Source organism: Saccopteryx bilineata, chromosome 5 (assembly GCF_036850765.1).
Source record: "Saccopteryx bilineata isolate mSacBil1 chromosome 5, mSacBil1_pri_phased_curated, whole genome shotgun sequence".
Taxonomy (NCBI): Eukaryota; Metazoa; Chordata; class Mammalia; order Chiroptera; family Emballonuridae; genus Saccopteryx; species Saccopteryx bilineata.
Genome location: NC_089494.1, coordinates 6,419,467 through 6,440,232, shown reverse-complemented (window position 1 = coordinate 6,440,232; position 20,766 = coordinate 6,419,467). Strand labels below are relative to the sequence as shown.

General features: G+C 42.3%; 1 protein-coding gene across 5 annotated transcripts in view; it reads left to right on the top strand.

Moving 5' to 3' along the window:
- The window catches only part of GIGYF2 (GRB10 interacting GYF protein 2), a 138,427-nt gene that overhangs the window by 76,182 nt on the left and 41,479 nt on the right, over positions 1-20,766 (top strand). For 4 of the 5 annotated variants that reach the window (XM_066233499.1, XM_066233497.1, XM_066233495.1 and 1 more), the window contains 4 exons: positions 10,865-11,044; positions 16,084-16,301; positions 16,391-16,553; positions 16,639-16,830. In XM_066233499.1, coding sequence (XP_066089596.1) covers positions 10,865-11,044; positions 16,084-16,301; positions 16,391-16,553; positions 16,639-16,830 — 753 coding nt within the window. The remainder of the gene's footprint in view (positions 1-10,864; positions 11,045-16,083; positions 16,302-16,390; positions 16,554-16,638; positions 16,831-20,766) is intronic. The other variant, XM_066233498.1, reaches the window with a different exon arrangement.

Below are 20,766 nucleotides of genomic sequence, written 5' to 3'. Positions count from 1 at the left end.
TTGAAAGTTTGCTATGTTCTATACACAGTGATTCCTAATTACTCCTAATAGCTAACTGTATGGATAATATAGATCAGCCTCAGAGTGCTACTCATGAGCACAGTGCTCCCATTATATTAGCCTTAACAATTAGACTCATTTCTGGCTGGGGTTGCCACCTTAGCTGAGAGGAAACTGATTTTGAAATAGATTATATGCCAATTTCATTCTAAAATGCTGGGCCCTTCCATCTAAACAGAATTAGTAATTTCAGTTGGAGATGGCTTAAAACACTTCTGTGAATGAACATAAATACTGTATATCAGTTGATTAATTGTTTTATTCAAAATTGTAATGACTAAGCAAGGTGCTGAGACTACGTTATTCTTTATTAAATTCAGTTCTTTGTCTCTGGAGGTGTGTGATTTTCTTTTTGGCTGAAGTAGTTCAGTAGATGATCCAAAACTGTGTACTGCCTTGTTCTTTTTGTTTTTTAATTTTTTAATTTTTATTTTTACAGGGACAGAGAAAGAGTCAGAGAGAGGGATAGATAGGGACAGACAGGAACGGAGAGAGATGAGAAGTATCAATCATCAGTTTTTCATTGTGACACCTTAGTTGTTCATTGATTGCTTTCTCATATGTGCCTTGCCTGTGGGCCTTCAGCAGACTGAGTAACCCCTTGCTCGAGCCAGTGACCTTGGGTCCAAGCTGGTGAGCTTTTTTTTTTTTTGCTCAAGCCAGATGAGCCCGTGCTCAAGTGGCGACCTCGGGGTCTCGAACCTGGGTCCTCTGCATCCCAGTTTGATGCTCTATCCACTGCGCCACCGCCTGGTCAGGCTGTACTGCCTTGTTCTTGAAAGCAACAAAACCTTCAGTTGGTGTGCAGTGTCCTGCCTGTGTGCATAGATTATCTCCCAACTTCAAAACTTTAGCCCTGGCTCCAGTGCTCTTTCTTATGTAGTGCACATAGCTTTCTTAGAAGGTGCCTGGTGTCTTTCCAGTTCTGCATTCAGGCAGGGCCATCTCCCCCAGAGATTATGAGCAATGTGTGGGGATATACCAGCAGGTGACTGAGCAAGAGGGTTTGGGGATATGAAGCATATTCACACCACATGAGGTGCCTTTTCGAAGAGATTCTGATGTACTGCCGTCCCCCTGGCTTTTCCCTTCCAGCCAGGAGCTGATGTGTTTTCTGGACCCATTTTAACTGGTGGAGTGGATTGTTGCCCCTGAGGGGTTAGGATGATAAAGAATTTAGAGGACTCCATCCTAGCCATCATGAGTTTTGTTTACAGGTAATTATGGGGTAGGGGAGTAGATACTAAAACCTGGATGGGATTTCTTCTCACTGTTTTCTCTGGCATTAAAAAATATTCTTAGTGTTAATCAGAGACTATATATCTGATTAGAGGAATACAAAAGTACTTGCTAGAAAAATTTGCACATAAACAAGCTTCAAAGTCTGTCCCATAATTCCACTTTTGCTTTTGGAGTTTGGGCACTTGTAAGTTCCAAGTCTCACAGCTGTAGATTTTGTTGGCTGAGCGCCTCCTTGCTCCATCTGAAGTTTTCCATAAACACGATGTTTGGCTCAGTGTCAAACACGCACACAGGTGCCCTTTAACTGCTCTTTCTCCTTAGGAAGTCCACTCAATTAGACCAGACTAAAACCAGTACTGCATTTTAATTTAATTTAATTTTTAGAGGGATCCTACTCAGACTTAATACTTGAAGACAGAAACAAGTATTTATTGCCATTGGGGAATCTAGGTATGTGGTACCCTTGTACTTGAGGCCCTATTATATACAGTGTCGTTTGCTCACAGAATGGTTATGTTTGCTATATTAAATAGAATAGAATATAATTTAAGTCCATGTTTATCTTTTGAAGGTCAAAGACATTTAAGATGCTGATGCCTGACCAGTTGGTGGCGCAGTATATAGAGCATCAGACTGGGATGTAGAGGACCCAGATTTGAAACCCTAAAACTGCCAATTTGAGCGTGGGCTCATCTGGCTTAAGTGTGGGATCATAGACATGACTCCATGGTCACTGACTTGAGCCCAAGGTCAGTGGCTTGAGCAAGGGGTCACTCACGCTGCTGTAGCCCCCTGGTCAAGGCACACATGAAAAAGCAATCAGCCTGACCAGGCGGTGGCACAGTGGATAGAGCGTCGGACTGGGATGCGGAAGTCTCAGGATTGAGACCCCAAGGTTGCTAGCTTGAGCGTGGGCTCATCTGGCTTGAACAAACAAACAAAAAAAAGCTCATCAGCTTGGACCCAAGCTCGCTGGCTCGAGCAAGGGGTTACTCGGTCTGCAGAAGGCCCGTGGTCATGGCACATATGAGAAAGGAATTAATGAACAACTAAGGTGTTGCAACAAAAAACTGATGATTGATACTTCTCATCTCTCTCTATTCCTGTCTGTCTGTCTCCCTATCTATCCCTCTCTGACTCTCTCTGTCCCTGTAAAAAAAGAAAAGAAAAAAAAAAGAAAAAGCAATCAATGAACAACTAAGGTGCTGCAATGAAAAATTGATGCTTCTCATCTTTCTCCTTTTCTGTCTGTCTGTCCCTGTCTCTTCTCACTAAAAAACAACAAAAAGATGCCAACAGAAACCTTACAGCCTTTTTCCTGAAAAAAGAAAAAGCATGCTAGCTCATATATGCTTTCAGCTCAAGGGTCCATAACCCCTGCACTTATTTGTTTATTTATTTTCTTTTTAAAAATACCTTTATTGCACTATTGTGTGTGTGTGAGAGAGAGAGAGAGAGAGAGAGAAAGATATGGCCAGGGAGAGAGATGAGAGGCATCAGTTGGTAGTTGTGTCACTTTATTTTATTTGTTCGTTGACTTTTTTTTTTTTTTGTATTTTTCTGAAACTGGAAACGGGAGAGACAGACAGACTCCCGCATGCGCCAGACCGGGATCCACCCGGCACGCCCACCAGGGGCGAGGCTCTGCCCACCAGGGGGCGATGCTCTGCCCCTCCGGGCGTTGCTCTGCCGCAACCAGAGCCACTCTAGCGCTTGGGGCAGAGGCCAAGGAGCCATCCCCAGTGCCCGGGCCATCTTTGCTCCAATGGAGCCTTGGCTGCGGGAGGGGAAGAGAGAGACAGAGAGGAAGGAGGGTGGGGGTGGAGAAGCAAATGGGCGCTTCTCCTATGTGCCCTGGCCAGGAATCGAACCCGGGTCCCCCGCACGCCAGGCCGACACTCTACCGCTGAGCCAACCGGCCAGGGCCCATTGACTGCTTCTTATATGTACCTTGACTGGGGGGCTCTCGTCAAGCTAGTGACCCCTTGCTTAAGCCAGTGACCTTGGACTTAAGCTGGTGAGCTTATACTGAAGCTGGATGAGCCCGCGCTCAAGCTGACGACCTCAGGATCTTGAACCTGGGACCTCAGTGCCCTAGATAGATGCTCTATCCACTGTGCCACCACTGGTCAAGCCCAAGCTCATTTATTGACTACAGGTTAGAAATATTTGGTTCAGACATTAATTTGTAAATTATTTTATTGCACTTTTAAATCATTTTGTTTACAAATTAATCTGTTAAGATTTAAAAAAGAAGACGACTAAAATACTTGGCTACTCAACTTTGTCCTGGTGCTAATGTTATGAAGGAGGGAAGACTGATTTTAAATGCTATGAAAGGCCATGTACGTGTCTCTCACTCATTTTAGCCTTGGTCACTATGGAATCTCAGAATATTTTAAACATAGAAGGAGCTTTAGATGATATCTGCTAAGTTGCCCATGAATGACTTTAAAATTTATCACTACTTTGAAATTATATTAGTAATGTACAGGGGTGGGCAAAAGGTTCATAGTTGTGAATACACAAAACACAGAGTTTATAAAGCTACTGTAATAATCACAACCTGCATGTCTTTTTCCATCTCCACTTTTGCCCACCATTGTACCAATATATATATTTTTTAACTCTAATTATACAGATGAAGTTCTTCCTCCTACCCTTACTCCCCATCCAAATTTACACAAATACAACTGTTGTAATCATTTAGATTTTAAAGGATTTATTTTAATGTTTTAGAGAAATTTTTATAATCAGTGTAATTTTTTCTTGTATTAATAGTAATTAGGAAGTACTTTTATTACTTGGTGCATGAAGTTATTTTTCCCCCTCAAAATAATTTCTGCAGTGACGTTTTTATATTGAATAAGTTGGTCTTAATGTTTTTTTTTCAGAGCTATATCATTTCTGCTGGAAGATTTAATAAGTTTAATTCCATTTTCCTCTTTTTAGAGATATTGTCAGTGTGTCTCCAAGTTGTTCCATGCATGATATGTCTATTGCTGTTAGAGCTTATCAGATTTACATCCTGCATCTTTCACTTCCTACTTTAGTTTTTCTAGCATTTCTGACTGTTTCTGATGGGTTTAATTTGTGGGTAGACCCTGGATGAGGATTTGAACACCTATATTCTATTTGGGAAACTCCCCTACAGATGTCCTTTCCTCATAGGAACAATACAGATGATAATGTTTGACTTAACTCTTGTGTTTACTATGAGGATCACATGAAATATAGTATCAATGTATCTTGTCAATCATAATGTATGGAGACATTTATTTACTGTGTGTCCCTGGACTGTGACCTGGAGGCTAAGTGCTACATATAAATCTCTTCTTTTCAGTCCTATGTTTTCAGTTGTGTTTGTTCACAGAGGAAGTAGTCATGTTGATGTTTGCTAGGGGTTTGAGTAAAACAAGCAAAAAATGGTAAAGTAGTACTATTTCTCTGGGAAAATATTTGGTACTACTTAGTAAAGTTGAATATAAAGTTGAATATACCTATAACATAGCAATTTCACTCCGAGGTAAATACCAGCAGAATGCGGACATATGCTCATCAAATTTTATATCCAGGAATGTTCATAGCAGCACAATTCATAATAGCAAAAAACTAGAAATAACCTACAGTATGTCTGTAAAGTCATGGTGTACTTTTGACCCATCATAGGAAATCAAAAAAGGACGATAGAAATGTGAAATCACCAAATAAAAGGAAAACCCTCCCAGTTTCTGTAGGATGATGTGGCAGCATGTGCGCATGCGCAGATAATGATGTAACACCATGTATACAGCGGAGCAGCCCACAGCCATGCCAGTTGAGATGTGGACAGTACAGAGGAAAGTTCAGTGTGTTCTGTGGCTCGCTAAATTCGAATCCGTGACCAAAGTGCAACATAAAAATATCAGCGCGTTTGTAACAAAGCGCCACCACATAGGAATAACATTACTCGGTGGGATAAGCAGTTGAAGGAAACCGGCAGTTTGGTGGAGAAACCCCATTCTGGTAGGCCATCAGTCAGTGACAAGTCTGTAGAGGCTATACGGGATAGCTACCTAAGGAGCCCTAAAAAAATCTGTGCTTGAGCCCATATCGAACTGCACTGAATAGGTATGAAACTGGGAGAGTTTTCTTTTTATTTGGTGCAGATTGCACATTTCTGTCGTCTTTTGTTGCTTTCCTGTGACCGGTCAAAAGTGCACCATGACTTTACGGACACACTGTGTATCAGCCATAGAGTAGAGCAATGTATTGTGGCCTATTCATACAAGGAGAGCCTGTACAGCAGCCCAGAAACAAATATGCTGTTGCCTGTAACGATGTGGGTGAGTCTCCCTCCATGTCCAGTGAAAGAAGCTAGATGTAAACCAATATTCCATTTTTACAGGAAAGTATAAAAGCAGGCAAAACTAATCTTTGGGGATAGAAGTCAAGATGGAAACTCCTTTGGGAAGAGCTGGTTGGGATGATTGGGAGGACACGAAGAGTTTTGAGAGTTCCTGATTTTCTTTTACTTTTTAAAAATCTTAGGTGGTAGTTATTGTGGATATAGGCACAATATTTCATATTGCTTTATGAAAACTTTGAATTGTACATTTATGATTTGTGTACTTTTTGATAAGGATGTTATACTTCAGTAATAAGTTTTTTTTTAAGGTAGGGGCAGAGATAAATGGAGTTCATTTTAAAGTTTTTGAATCTTTTTCACCCTTCTCTTATGAAAATGACAGTGACCTCTGAAGGCAGAATTCCAGCTACCTTGCAATTACATATGGGACAACTTTGGCACATTAGAATTATATTGTACTGGTTTTCCTTGGCTTACCATAAAAGTTGTCACCTAGCCCAGTGGTCCCCAATTTTTTTTGGGCCATGAACCAGTTTAATGTCAGAAAATATTTTCATGGACTGGCCTTTAGGGTGGGACAGATAAATGTATCACGTGACCGAGACAAGCGTCAAGACTGAGTCTTAGACGGATGTGGCAGAGGGAATCTGGTCATTTTTAAAAAATAAAACATCGTTCAGACTTAAATATAAACAAAACAAATAATGTAAGTTATTTATTCTTTCTCTGCGGACCAGTACCAAATGGTCCACAGACCGGTACCGGTTTACGGCCTGGGGGTTGGGGACCACTGACCTAGACCTTTCAGTGGCTGTTATTCATTATGCAGTATTTGATATACCAAAAAGAGGAATGCAGTGTTTAGAAATTATTTTGTGGAAACGCACTCAGTAACAAAATCTGAGCTTCGTTGTCACAGATGTTCTTTTCAACTGGAATGTGCTATTGCTCATGTAAAATCAGGTGGTTTCACTGAAAGGGTGTGTGCATGTGCCCTATTTCAAATCAGGGATTGGTTGTCTTCAATCAAAGTGGGATAGATCAGAATTTAAAATCAGCTCTGGGGACGCCAAGATTTTTTTTTATCTTCCAAATTTCTGTGTTAAATCCTTTTGGGATTTGAAATGGCACGAGTAGTCATTCAAACTCTTTGTGGTACAGGTTTCTTGACAGGTTGAGAATTATGAGATAGTTTACAAGTAAATAGAAAAGCCGGATATTTTTCTTCTGTAGTTTCCCTGTTTTTACCTTATTCTGTCTTTATATTTTTCTTATTTCTAGATACAATATAAAAAGTATATGTAGGACTTGACAGTTATAAAGGTGAAGAGCTGTTTTTTTAAAATGCAAACAATATAAAGGGAAATAAAATAAGTAAACAATATGAAAAATCTTTGATATGAGAAATTCATATTTGAGCCACATTAGTATAACATTTTATAACTGCTAAAGTAGTAGAAGTTTTAAAATGTTTTACCCTCTTTTTTGGGGAGGTGGTTATATCATGTATGAAGTCTGTCATTTAACATAGTAATTTCAATTTTACTCTTTGAAGAAGAAATAGTTCAAAAAAGCAAAACACATAATACAGATATTTATTACCTCATTGTCTATAGTTCTCAAAAAATCAGTTATAAAGTAAATGTCTAGTTGGGAATAATCTGGTGGATTATGCTGTAGCAGCAAGGTATACCTGGTATTTAATATCCATTTGTATTATTAGGAAGATGTTTAATCACAGAGAAGAATTTGCTGTATTTGATGAAAACTAGATTTCAAAATAATAGGTATATTGATTATAACTACTTAAATATATATAGTTACATAAAAGCTAACCACAGTTAGAGTTCTACTTCTAGATTGAGTGATTACTAGTATTTTTAATAACTTTGTTTTGCAGTTTATCATTTGCTAGAAAAAATCATAATGATCAATTTTTGATGAGTTAAGCATTTTACCATTAGTGTAATTTTGCTTACTTTGGTACCTTCATTACATTTTTAAAGGCTTAATGTAAAAGTAGAGGAAAATGAGTGGTTTGACTGGCTCATCCATCATGTGATTACAAAAATCCACTCTGTTCCCAAATCATTGGACAGTGCTGAATAATTACACGGGTTAAAATTCATTTCCTATCATTTGTCAATTTATATACATTAGGGATTTCTTTTAGATTTGTTCCTCTTTTGTAAGTGTACCTACATTTCTTTTTTCCCCCCAATTTTTCCATTGATATGAGAGAGACAGAGAGGGAGAGAAGCATTGACTTGTTATTCACTTTGTTGTGCACTCATTGGATGCTTCTCACATGTGCCTTGACCGGGGATTGAACCTGTGACCTCAATGCTCTGGGACGACTCTCTGTCCACTGAGCCACCTGTCCGGGGCCTGTGCCTACATTCTTTATCAAGTTGTATAATGAATGTGATGCTTTGTAAAATGAATTATCCCCTCAATTCTGAGCAAGAGAGCCTGCCAGGTCTTCTAGCCCTTCTAACTGAAGGGCAGACATATAGAATATGTCTATATTTGAATCTGTAAAACTTGGCATCTAGAGTGCAATAAGTATTTGTTGAATGGAGCCAGAAGATTAACTTTTGCATCTTAATTTATGCCATTTAAAAAGTGGTGTGTGATTTTTGACAATTCTCCTGGGTTATCTTTTTGAGCCTCAATATTCTCAGCTGTAAAATGGGAAAGATAATTTTTTTTTCTCTCTCTTTTTTTTTTTTTAAAGTGAGAGTAGGGGAGATACAGAGACAGACTCCCACATGTGCTTTGACTGGGGTTCTACCCGGCAACCCCCGTCTGGGGCTGATGCTCTCTGCCTATTTGGGGCTATGCTTGCATCTGAGCTATTTTTAGTGCCTAAGGCAGAGGATCCACTGAGCCATCCTCAGCTCCCAGGGTCAACATGCTCAAATCAATGGAGCCATGGCTGCTGGAGAAGAAGAAAGAGAGAGAAGAGGGAAGGTGGATGGGAAGCAGATGGTCACCTCTCCCGTGTGCCCTGACTGGGAATTGAACCCGGGACTTCTACATGCTGGGTTGGTGCTCTACTGCTGAGCCAACCGTCCAGGACCAAGTAATTTCTAATACTGAGAATTGTTACAAAGATTAAATGGGTTTAAATGAATGTTTTTATTATCTATGTCTGTATAATAAGCTACCCTAAAACTCAGTGGCTGAAAACAGCACATTTATTGTCTTAGTTTCTGTGGGCCAGGAAGGAGCAACTCAGCCAGGCGGTCCGGCCCTAGGTCTGCGACCACAGTGAGCGCCAGGGCTGCAGTCATCTGAAGGGTCAGCGGGCTGCAGCTGCTCCCCAGCTCGCTCACGTGGCTGTTGGCAAGCCTCTGTTTCTGGCCAGGTAGGCTTCTCCACAGGGCTGCCTCCTGACATGGCGGCTGGATTCCCTTGGAGAGGATGCAAGGTGGAAGTCACAGTCATTTTTCACTTAGTATTGGGAGTATCATCTCATCGCTTCTGCTGTGTTCTGTGAGGCATGAGGCCGCTAGTCCAGCCCACACATCAGTTGAGGGGATTACACGAAGGCCCGAAGGCAGGGGTTGTGGTAGAGGCTACCTACCAGCATAAGAAAGCAGGGAGGTTTTGCCCAGCCAATAATTGTACCCCCCCCATTCCAAGTTATTTTATTCTTTAAAATAAACTTAATTATTTAAGAATAATATCTGATTAAAAACTTAACCATTTGGGTAAACAGGATGTTGACTTTTTTAAAAAGATTTTATTTATTGATTTTAGAAAACGGAGAAAGGAGGGTGAGGAGGAATGGGACGCATCAACTGGTTGTAGTTACTTCCCATATGTGCTTTGAGTGGGCAAGCCCAGGGTTTCAAACTGGTGACCTCAGTATTCCAGGTCGATGCTCTATCAGAATGTTGACCTTAATATGAATGGACTAGAAGAGGATGACTAGGAAATAAAATTTCCTCATTCTTAGAAGCCACTGTACAGTTTTTCCCTCCACTTTTAGTATGGTTTAATGAAAAGAATTGAGGTCATCGCTGAGGGAATATGTAACTTTTATTGGTATAAACTTTGGTGTATGTTCTGGATTTTCAGCTGCTTAAATGTGAGATTTTATATACTCAGCTATGAATTATATGTTAGCATGTGTGGGGTGGTGACTGAAGAATTTGCACAATTTAGAGTGGTCTCATCCTTTGAAACTACCAGTTTAATTTACTTGTAATAACAGGTTGTCTCTATCGTAATGTAGCTCATCAGCTGCATCAGGTTAGATACAGCTTAGGTTTGAATTCTGTACAAATGCATTTGTTGTATGCCTATAACGTGAGCCTAGAGTAAATGAAATATTATACTTTACAATCTCTACTTCTGAGTTTACAGTCTGTTTGGGAATAAAAGAGAGGTTGAAGTACACATATATCCTCCTAGTACTCGGCAGAACCACCAGTAGAAGTTGATTAAATAAAAGTTTTAGTATATAACTAAAAATATTGTATGGCTAAAAAAAAATATACACACACTAAAAGCTATGTCCCAGTTAAGGAAGGATTGTCAAGATACATGGTTAAGTGCAAACAGCAAAGGTACACATATTGCATTCTGAGGATGGTGGTATGTGAGTGTGAATGAGGGGCCTGTATATACATGCATAAGGATAGCTGTGGACAGTTTGGGGAAGACTTTGTAAGAAACTATTGATGGTGGTTACTTCTAGAGAAAAGACTGGGGTTTTGTGTAGGGGGAAGGCTGATTCCCTTTTCATCGCATGCCCTTTTTTTTTTTTTTTTTAAATTATTTATTTATTCATTTTTAGAGAGGAGAGAGAGAGACAGAGAGAGAGAGAGAGAGAGAGAGGAGAGAGAGACAGAGAGAGAGAAGGGGGGAGGAGCTGGAAGCATCAACTCCCATATGTGCCTTGACCAGGCAAGCCCAGGGTTTTGAACCGGCGACCTCAGCATTTCCAGGTCGACGCTTTATCCACTGTGCTACCACAGGTCAGGCCGCATGCCCTTTTTTTTTAATGCATGTATTACTTTTGTTTAAAAACTACTTGACCAGTCTGTGAACATACAGCTTTAAGAAATGTGCCTAATAATTTTGGGTATGTCCATAGTTACTTTATTTACACTACCTGAACACTGAAGTGGACATATTTGAACAGTCAAGTTTGTTTTTAAAATCTTCAGTGGCTGAAGCTTATGTTTCTTTCTTTCTTTACAGGAAGACCAAATTTTGAGGAAGGTGGACCAACTTCAGTGGGGAGGAAGCATGAATTTATACGATCAGAAAGTGACAATTGGCGTATTTTTAGAGAGGAACAAAATGGAGAAGATGAAGATGGAGGTTGGCGACTAGCTGGATCGAGAAGGGATGGAGAGAGGTGGCGCCCTCATAGTCCTGGTAAGAATTCTGTTGAGGGTTTGGTGGAAATTGATAGCGAGTAAGCAGAAAAGGTAGATTAGTTTAAAAAGGGGAGGATTGTACCCTGGCCGGTTGGCTCAGCAGTAGAGCGTCGGCCTAGCGTGCGGAGGACCCTGGTTCGATTCCCGGCCAGGGCACACAGGAGAAGCGCCCATTTGCTTCTCCACCCCTCCGCCGCGCTTTCCTCTCTGTCTCTCTCTTCCCCTCCTGCAGCCAAGGCTCCATTGGAGCAAAGATGGCCCAGGCGCTGGGGATGGCTCTGTGGCCTCTGCCTCAGGTGCTAGAGTGGCTCTGGTCGCAACATGGCGACGCCCAGGATGGGCAGAGCGTCGCCCCTGGTGGGCATGCCGGGTGGATCCCGGTCGGGCGCATGCGGGAGTCTGTCTGACTGTCTCTCCCTGTTTCCAGCTTCAGAAAAATGAAAAAAAAAAAAAAAATAAGGGGGAGGATTGTTATTTGTGTCATCACGCACTGTCTTACTACAACAAAAAATTTTAACATAAGCCCTGGCTGGTTGGCTCAGTGGTAGAGTGTCGGCCTGGCGTGCAGGAGTCCCGGGTTTGATTCCTGGCCAGGGCACACAGGAGAAACGCCCATCTGCTTCTCCACTCCTCCCCTTCTCCTTCCTCTCTGTCTCTCTCTTCCCCTCCTGCAGCCAAGGCTCCATTGGAGCAAAGTTGGCCCGGGCGCTGAGGATGGCTCCATGGCCTCTGCCTCAGGTGCTAGAGTGGCTCTGGTTGCAACGGAGCAACACCCCAGATGGGCAGAGCATCGCCCCCTGGTGGGTATGCCGGGTGGATCCCGGTCGGGTGCATGCGAGAGTCTGTCTGACTGCCTCCCTGTTTCCAACTTCAGAAAAATTACCCCCCCCAAATCAACATAAAAATTCTTCTGATCTATTAATTTGATTAAAATCACTTTTATTTTTCTGGAGCAAATAGTGTGGTTTCATGGGGAGCAACTGCCCTTAACTGTACAACTGAGAGAGGGTTTCATTTGGTTTTGTCTAGCTCTACATCTGAGTCTTTGTCACCACGCTTTAAAATTTATAAATGTGTAATTAATTACATGCTTCTTTAGGGACATGCACTCCTTCTAGAAATTTTTTTTGCCTTGTGTAGAAAGGATTTATTCTTTCAAATTATTTTGTCCTGAAAATGTGACTTATGGTTATTTGAAGAATAAACTTTAAACCCAGGTCAAAAACATAATCACAAGTTCATTTTTTTTGTCTCTCTAACTTTAAAACAAAGGACAGAGAATAGTAGCAATTAGTGGTTTTGTAAGTTCTTCTGTTTGACTTTTAAGAATGCTTCCAACTGTTCTTGCCTGACATTAGATATGCTGGTAACTGAAGACACTGGAGCTTTGTGTCAGAGTTCATCCCCTCCCAGAGTGCTGCTTCCACGCCTCATGATAATCAGATGCCACTGTAGTTTGAATCTTGGGGTCATGCAGAACTGAAGCATTCAGAGAGAGTATATGTATCTTTGAACACGCATAACATATTTTATTTACTAACCATATGCCAAGGGAGCTTCCTTTAATAGAGGACATAATGTAAACTGTTTTCATTTACTTTTACAATCAAGTTAGCAAAACCACTAGGCTGGTCTGAGGAAATATTCTAACAGGTATTTAGAGTGCTTTTCTGGAGTTGTGTGGGTAGGTAGAAACTTGGTGGAGTCAATTTTTGGATAAAGTCAGGATGCTTTACCTCGACCCTTCATGGCTGCCTCTTGGGTGAGTTTTTGTCATTAGTGGGCATTGTTTACATCATAGTTTTCTAGGCAGTTTTCATCAGTCTGTGTCCTGGGCAACCAAATGTTACCGTTCTCTTCAAGGCATAACGGCATTTTGTGCTGAGCTTGCCTGTATGCAGAGGGTTTGTAGACTATGTTCCCCACAAGCATTCAGTGAGAATGGACAGGATCTGGGCTGAGCAAGAAGGAAAATTCCAGCTGATCAAAAACAAACAAGGTGAATGTTTTGGAAGATGAACAGTGTGTCTGAGCCCAAACGTCAGATGTTAATTCTATTAAATGGAGTTGAACAAACTAAAACTTTAGTGTTATAGTCTACCATCAAACCTCTTCCACCAACAACTTAGATTTTCGGTATATATTGTCTCTTTCTAAGTCTTTCTCCCTAATGTTTGACTTTCATCAGTCATATTTGTCATCAACTGGACAATTTTCTAAAATTTTTTATTCATTTATTTTTAAAAGATTTTGGGGGGATATAAAGATATATGGGGCTGAAAAAATACTAAATATGCATTTTAAAAAATGAATACTATCCTTTAAACTGATTATATCAGTTCTTACTCTTAACAGTTCTTAGATTTTAGTTAACCTTTTTTTTTTTTTTTGTATTTTTCTGAAGCTGGAAACAGGGAGAGACAGTCAGACAGACTCCCGCATGCGCCCGACCGGGATCCACCCGGCACGCCCACCAGGGGTGACGCTCTGCCCACCAGGGGGCGATGCTCTGCCCCTCCGGGGCGTCGCTCTGCTGCGACCAGAGCCACTCTAGCGCCTGGGGCAGAGGCCAAGGAGCCATCCCCAGTGCCCGGGCCATCCTTGCTCCAGTGGAGCCTCAGCTGCGGGAGGGGGGGAAGAGAGAGACAGAGAGGAAGGAGGGGGTGGGGGTGGAGAAGCAAATGGGCGCTTCTCCTGTGTGCCCTGGCCAAGAATCGAACCCGGGTCCCCCGCACGCCAGGCCGACGCTCTACCGCTGAGCCAACTGGCCAGGGCCTTAGTTAACCTTTTAGTAGAATTTGATTAAAAATTTAAATATGATTTTGACTGATTTTATCTTGTGAAAATATTATCAAACTAGTTCTAATATAAGGTCTTTAAACAAGCGTCAGTCTCAGTAAGCTATAGATGTGCCTTAGGTGCTATACTTTCATGAATCAAGTGATTTTTGCTGTTGGTCAGACAGCAAAATTGTGGAATCTAGTTTTCTAAAGTAGGGTACACAGCTGGAGAGATGTGAGGATGGATGCATCAGGACAGCTAAGCATCCTCTCTGGGAGCGGAACCTGGGAAACGCAGTAAGACGGAGCCAGATACCCAGCAGGATAGATTGCTATCGGGGTGTCCTTACAGCCGGTTCCTACACCCTAGGTGGTGGTGGGCAGAGTACCTCAGGAACTCAGGGTTGATCATGAGCACTTTTTGAATTACGACTCTAGGTGTACATTTAAGCAATCTGCGTATAAAATATTTTTGTTTTCATAGAAGGTCGTAAATTGAGTTTTGTTGTAAGTAAAGGGTGAATGTTTTCTTACCATTTTTGTGAGTGGTTTATAGGATGCTACCTGTATTTGGCATTTTAGCATTTTGCCCTTTGGTTTTCAGCTTGAGTTTTAGATTGCTAGTTTTAGCAAATTGATCCTCAGTAGTAAGAACATTGGGCTTTGGCCTCATTTCTTTGTGTATCTCCCACAGAGAAAGCAGTCAAGGATAGAAAATTCTAATATGTTAAAACCTCTTTTTTTTTTTTGAACTCGGACTCAGGTTTGTCAGATTTCACCAAGTTTTCCATTCTTTTTTAGAAAAAAAGAAACAACTTTAGGATCTTTTATTTTTAGGCAGTCTTTTTCTGCTGTCCAGTGGATGAGATAAATAGTATGCTAGGGTGGATTTAGGAATGTCCTTGGGGGTGTTGGATGGAAATGACTCCCCAGGGGGAGTTGATAGATAAGAGAAAGGGGAAGGGAACTAAGCCCGATGTTGTGGAAAAGCTGTGGAGGAGACAGAAGTGGATGCTAGTTCTACATTGTCGTTTTGCAGGTTACTGCTGCTGCCAGAAACTTTCTTTTTTAAATGATAAAATTAGGATAACAGGCTATATGAAATCTCAGTGACCTTTGCCAGTGCTCTAATTCCATGAGTTTTTTAGGGGAGAAATCAGAATTACAAATGGGATCTTGGCACTGGCAGGTAGATATGATAATTTTGAAATGAATTGACCTAGGGAGCTGGTCTTATTCATGAAGAACAATATTTTCAAGAGAAGAAAGAAAATGCTTCAAGACTTGCCAGAGGGAAGGTACAGACTTCAGTCTGGAAAGATATTCAGTGCTAAGTCCGGGCTAGAAGTAGGTTTATTAGCATTTCAGGCAGTCAGATACCTAAAGCTTATTAAAATATGTACTTTTGACCCTGGCCGGTTGGCTCAGTGGTAGAGCGTCGGCCTGGCGTGCAGAAGTCCCGGGTTCAATTCCTGGCCAGGGCACACAGGAGAGGCGCCCATCTGCTTCTCCACCCCTCCCCCTCTCCTTCCTCTCTATCTCTCTCTTCCCCTCCCGCAGCTGAGGCTCCATTGGAGCAAAGATGGCCCGGGCACTGGGGATGGCTCCTTGGCCTCTGCCCCAGGTGCTAGAGTGGCTCTGGTAGCGACAGAGCGACGCCCCAGATGGGCAGAGCATCGCCCCCTGGTAGGCGTGCTGGGTGGATCCCGGTCGGGCGCATGCGGGAGTCTGTCTGACTGCCTCCCCGTTTCCAGCTTCAGAAAAAATACAAAAAAAAATATGTACTTTGACCCTGGTTGGATAGCTCTATTAGTTAAGAGTGTTGTCCCCAAAACACAAAGGTTGTGGGTTTGATCCCTAGACAGGGCGCATGCAGGAACAGATAGATGTTCCTGTCTCTGTCTCCCTTCCTCTCTCTAAAGTTAATAAACTAAAAATAAATAAACTTTACATATAAAAAAAGTATATACTTTGAATAAAGTACCCTTTAAAAGTGATCTGTTCTAAATGTGTCTTTAAAAGCTCAGTACTTAATGGCTTGGCGCTTACTGAAGATATTAGCTCCTGTCACTCAGTGACGGCATATGGGTGTTGAGTTCTGAATTTCATGTCATTGGCTTGATTTTCTGTTTAGTATGTGGGTCCATTTGAATTTGCTCTCAGCTGTAGTTTTCTCCTTTATTTCCTACCCATCCTTTTCTTTTTCCAATACTGTCACAAAACGTTTCTAAGGTTTGTGTCCTCCTCCTGATCCCAGATGGCCCTCGTTCTGCAGGCTGGCGGGAGCACATGGAACGACGGCGAAGGTTTGAGTTTGACTTTCGAGATCGAGATGATGAGCGAGGTTACCGAAGGGTGCGCACGGGCAGTGGCAGCATCGACGATGACAGGGACAGCTTGCCTGAATGGTGCTTAGAGGATGCTGAGGAAGAAATGGGCACATTTGACTCCTCTGGAGCGTTCCTCTCTCTAAAGGTGAGAGCTGGTTTGAAATGTCATGACAGACAACAGCCTTCTATCAAATCCAAATATGCTGTTAACCTTTTGCTTTATTTTTGTTGCAGAAAGTACAGAAAGAGCCTATTCCGGAAGAGCAGGAGATGGACTTCCGGCCTGTGGAGGAAGGGGAAGAGTGCTCTGACTCCGAGGGTAGCCATAATGAAGAAGCCAAAGAACCCGATAAGACAAATAAGAAAGAGGGAGAGAAGACAGAGAGAATAGGAGTTGGTATGGTGCAGTCTTGTCTTTACCTTATTTTCTGTCAAACCAAAAGTTTCCTAAATTGTTAATTTAAGATTACTTCATGTTACAGAAGCTAGTGAGGAAACACCTCAAACCTTAACATCATCATCTGCTAGACCAGGTACTCCTTCAGATCATCCACCTCAGGAAGCAGCACAGTTTGAGAGGAAAGAGGAACCCCAAACTGAGCAAACGGAAAAAGCTGAAGAAGAGAGTCAGTTGGAAAGTAGTCTGCCAGCCAAAGTGCCCAGCCGAGGGGATGGTGCGTATTCGTGGGAGTCGTCAGACTCAACTAGAATTCTGCTGGGCCTGTGACTGCTGACTGAAAAGACAGGCTTCTGTTTTCTGTGTATACCTTTGAGAACTACTTCAGTGGTAGATTATTAGAAAAGATGATTTTACTGGTAAACCTGGTCAAACTCTGCTTCCCACATAATAACAAACCAGAACCATCCCAGAATAAGCCAGAAGTCTCACTGCTGGGGTGTTATTACACAGCCACCCTGGTGTCAGTCAGACAAACTGGGGTTGTGATCCTCTGTAGTAGTTTGATTCTCATACCAGGTACCTTCCTCTCAGGTAGAGGCTGTGTATGTGTCTAGATGACATACCACATTGCCATTGTCCCAAAGGAGGCCAAAAAGACCATGGATTAATGTAAAATTCCTGTCACCTTTGTTATAAAAGACATTTAAAGTATATCTCCTCCAACGTTATATTGACTTTAAATTATTCATATCTCTTGGTAAGCCTTTATTTCCATGTTTCTTGTACATATTAAAAAATGACATTGTAAAGCCTGGTATTGAAAGGTTAATTGATTAATTCACCATAAAAATTCACACCTTTTCACATGGCCCTCACTACCTTGCATGAACCTTGCATGAACGGGCTGCTGCCTCCCTCTTGCAGTTTCACACCAGTCTCCATCTCCTTCCTGCTCAGTCCAGCAGCCTCAAAGCCTGCCAGGTCCCGAGACGTGCTTGTTCTCTTTCCTGCCTTGTGCCTGAGCGCACGGCATCCGTACCTGCCGTGCTCCCGCCCCACACTCCCAGGCTAGGTTAGGTGTCTTGTTTCTTAAACAGACTTTCTAAACTAGCAATTTATTATAAAGACCTGTTTATCTTTTTTGCCCAATAAACTAATATTTTGAGGGCTTGAACCAAGGATTTTTAGTTTTTTATTTCTAGAACAAAGCTGACTGAATGAACCTAGCAAATATTTGAATCTCTATATATCAGGCACTGTGGGACCTTGTACATTTTGAAACTTTAGGATGGGGTCAAAGTACATGTGTATTTTGAGAAAGCTTCATAGATGTGCTTTAAAGATGAAAACTCTGGATTTAGGGGAGAGAAAGCATGTGTATATTAATAATCCAGGGCAGAAAGGAACTGTCTGCATTCATGATTGGCAGACCCCTACAGTGCTTCAGGAAGCAAGTGCCTTTGAGCTCGCCTTGGAACACGAAGTAGAACCTGGAGGTTGGTGTCGCTGGCTGAGCTGGGAGGGCGTTCTGACTAGGCAGCAGGGCAAGCGGGAGTGAGGAGGTGGGACCGCTGCAGGCGTGGGCCGGACTCAGCTCCTGTTTTTATTTAGATTAAGCGTGAGTTATGAAAGGGAAATGGTGGGAAACATGCTTGGAACATGGGCTGAACAGTTGTACATGGGGTAGATTGTGGGGACAGGTGTGTGCAGTGTGACCTGCTGGGCTCCCGCTTAGTAATTACAGTGGAGGCAGTGCGCCTGGAAAGGGAGCTGGAGACTGAGTTCAGAGCAGGGATTGGCGGGACACAGGCCCTGCTTGTATACCAGGGCAAAGGAGACGAGCGGCAGAGGTGGGCAAGGTGCCTGAGGGGATGATGCTACCGTTAATAGAAAAGTCGAAGAGTGCAGTTAGAAGGAGAGAGAATAGATTTGTTTTGAAAGTTGATTCTGAAGTGTGGAGAAATTCGGTTGAGATGACTGGAGAGCAGCTGTGAGCAACAGTGCTTTTCAGCCGCTGGTTTGCAGACTGCTCCCCCAGAAATGCTGTGCCCGTCCACGAAAGAGCTGACCACCCTGCCATTGTGTGAAGATCACAGAGCCAATGGCTTTATCGAGTTTACTTACGCTCAGGGTGACTGCCGTAGTGGTTCCCAAAATAATTCTCTGATTTTCACTGGTCCCAGTGTAAGAAGATTGAAAGCCGCTGGAGTAAGGGACTGTAAAGACGAGGAGACTTTAGTACACTTGTTAGGGTGAGAAGAAAAGTGGTCTGAGACCAGAACCTTGGTAAACCCCACCTTTAGCAGATAAAGAGGAGGCAGAGGAAAATCCTCTGAGGCGAGTGTGGAGTGCAGGAGAACTGAGGAAGGAGAACGTTTTCCGCTTGGAATAGGGTAGATGATGTCAGACGCCACTAAGAGGCCGGACGGTGAGGATGACGAAAATACTGGGTTGGGGGACTTGAGGTCACTGCTTATCTTTGGGAGAGAAGCTTTACTGGAGGGGCAGGTGTGGGTGCTGGTGGAGTGGCCACAGCTTTGTTATAGACTGTCCTTTTACAAAGTTTGGCAAAGGAAGGAAAGAGTGAGAGGAACCAGGGATTTAGAGAAGCTATCTGTAATTGAACAAACAAGGTTTCAAAGGGGAAACTGCAATTGCATCTAATTAGTTCCATCCGCCTTTCCTTCTTAAGAGCCCCCGTACTGGGAGGGTAGAAGTAGGAACCAACACAGAACCTCTTTTTGCTGTCTTTATTCTTATTGAGAAGAACTTTCTGCACTGTAGGTTATCCTTCAAGTGTTTATCATTATTCTACAAAATACAGTATCATATATTGAGTTACATTAATTATGACTTGAAAAGGTACTTATTCAGGGTAATTGCAGATATTTTAGTAAAGGTTTTGGTGATGAGATATGTAATCTTTGAGAAGATTTACAGTGTTTTCTTAACTGTCTCCACTATTCCAAGACATGATACAAAGAAGGGATCACACTGACTCTGTTTTCAACAGGTCACTGATTCTTACTGGGTAGATAGATGATCTAGGTGGTTCTCAAAGTGTGCACCCTAGAAGATTTCCAGGTGTACCTGAAGGTATTCCAGAGAAATATGTGCCTGTTGGGGACCAAAAAGCCAACATGGTTTTTGCAGTTTAGATTTTTGGAGGGACAGAGGTGTGGGGAATTGGCTATAAGTTGACAGTCTGCCCAACCCCCACCTCACTTGCCTGATTAGGTTGCAAAAGGCTGTTAAGCTGTGGTGCTGGATTGTTTACACTACCCCCCCCCCCCCCCCCCCCCCGGTGTTCCCCGAAAAGACTAGAGGCAAGTTTCTTCTATCCTTTGTTTGGTGTAAAGTTAAGATGATATGTATGATGGGGGTTTTCTGCACTCAACACAATTAAGAGTAAAAAGAGAGGAATTCTTCAATGTATTGATGAGGAAATGAGAGTTTGCCTTTCAAATATATGTGCAAACATTGAAGAAATCACTAGGACACATCAAGCTCATGTTTCTCATAAACACAAGAATGAAAAAACTGAACACATTCACTCCAGGACCTGCTGAATTTACTAAATCTTACTAAGAATGTATCTATGTATATAAAAATTTAAGTTTTTTGTCTTTTTTAAATTTTTTAACCCCTCTTTTTTTTTTACAAATTCTAAAAAGCATAACTCAAAAAAAATGTAACATAAAAATATTTTTGGCCCTGGCCGGTTGGCTCAGTGGTAGAGCGTCAGCCTGGTGTGCAGGAGTCCTGGGTTCGATTCCCGGCCAGGGCACACAGGAAAAGCGCCCATCTGCTTCTCCACCCCTCCCCCTCTCCTTCCTCTCTGTCTCTCTCTTCCCCTCCCACAGCCAAGGCTCCATTGGAGCAAAGTTGGCCCGGGCGCTGAGGATCGCTCCATGGCCTCTGCCTCAGGTGCTAGAATGGCTCTCGTTGCAACGGAGCAATGCCCCAGATGGGCAGAGCATCGCCCCCTGGTGGGCATGCTGGGTGGATCCCAGTTGGGCACATGCAGGAGTCTGTCTGACTGCCTTCCCATTTCCAACTTCAGAACAATACAAAAAAAAATTTTTTTTAATGTCAGAATAAATTTAATTTTGTCATATTTATTTTGTTTAATTACCATAAAAGCACACTTGGACTTTGCTTTTTCTTTAATATTTGACTTAATGATTATAACATATTTCTCAGAAATTTG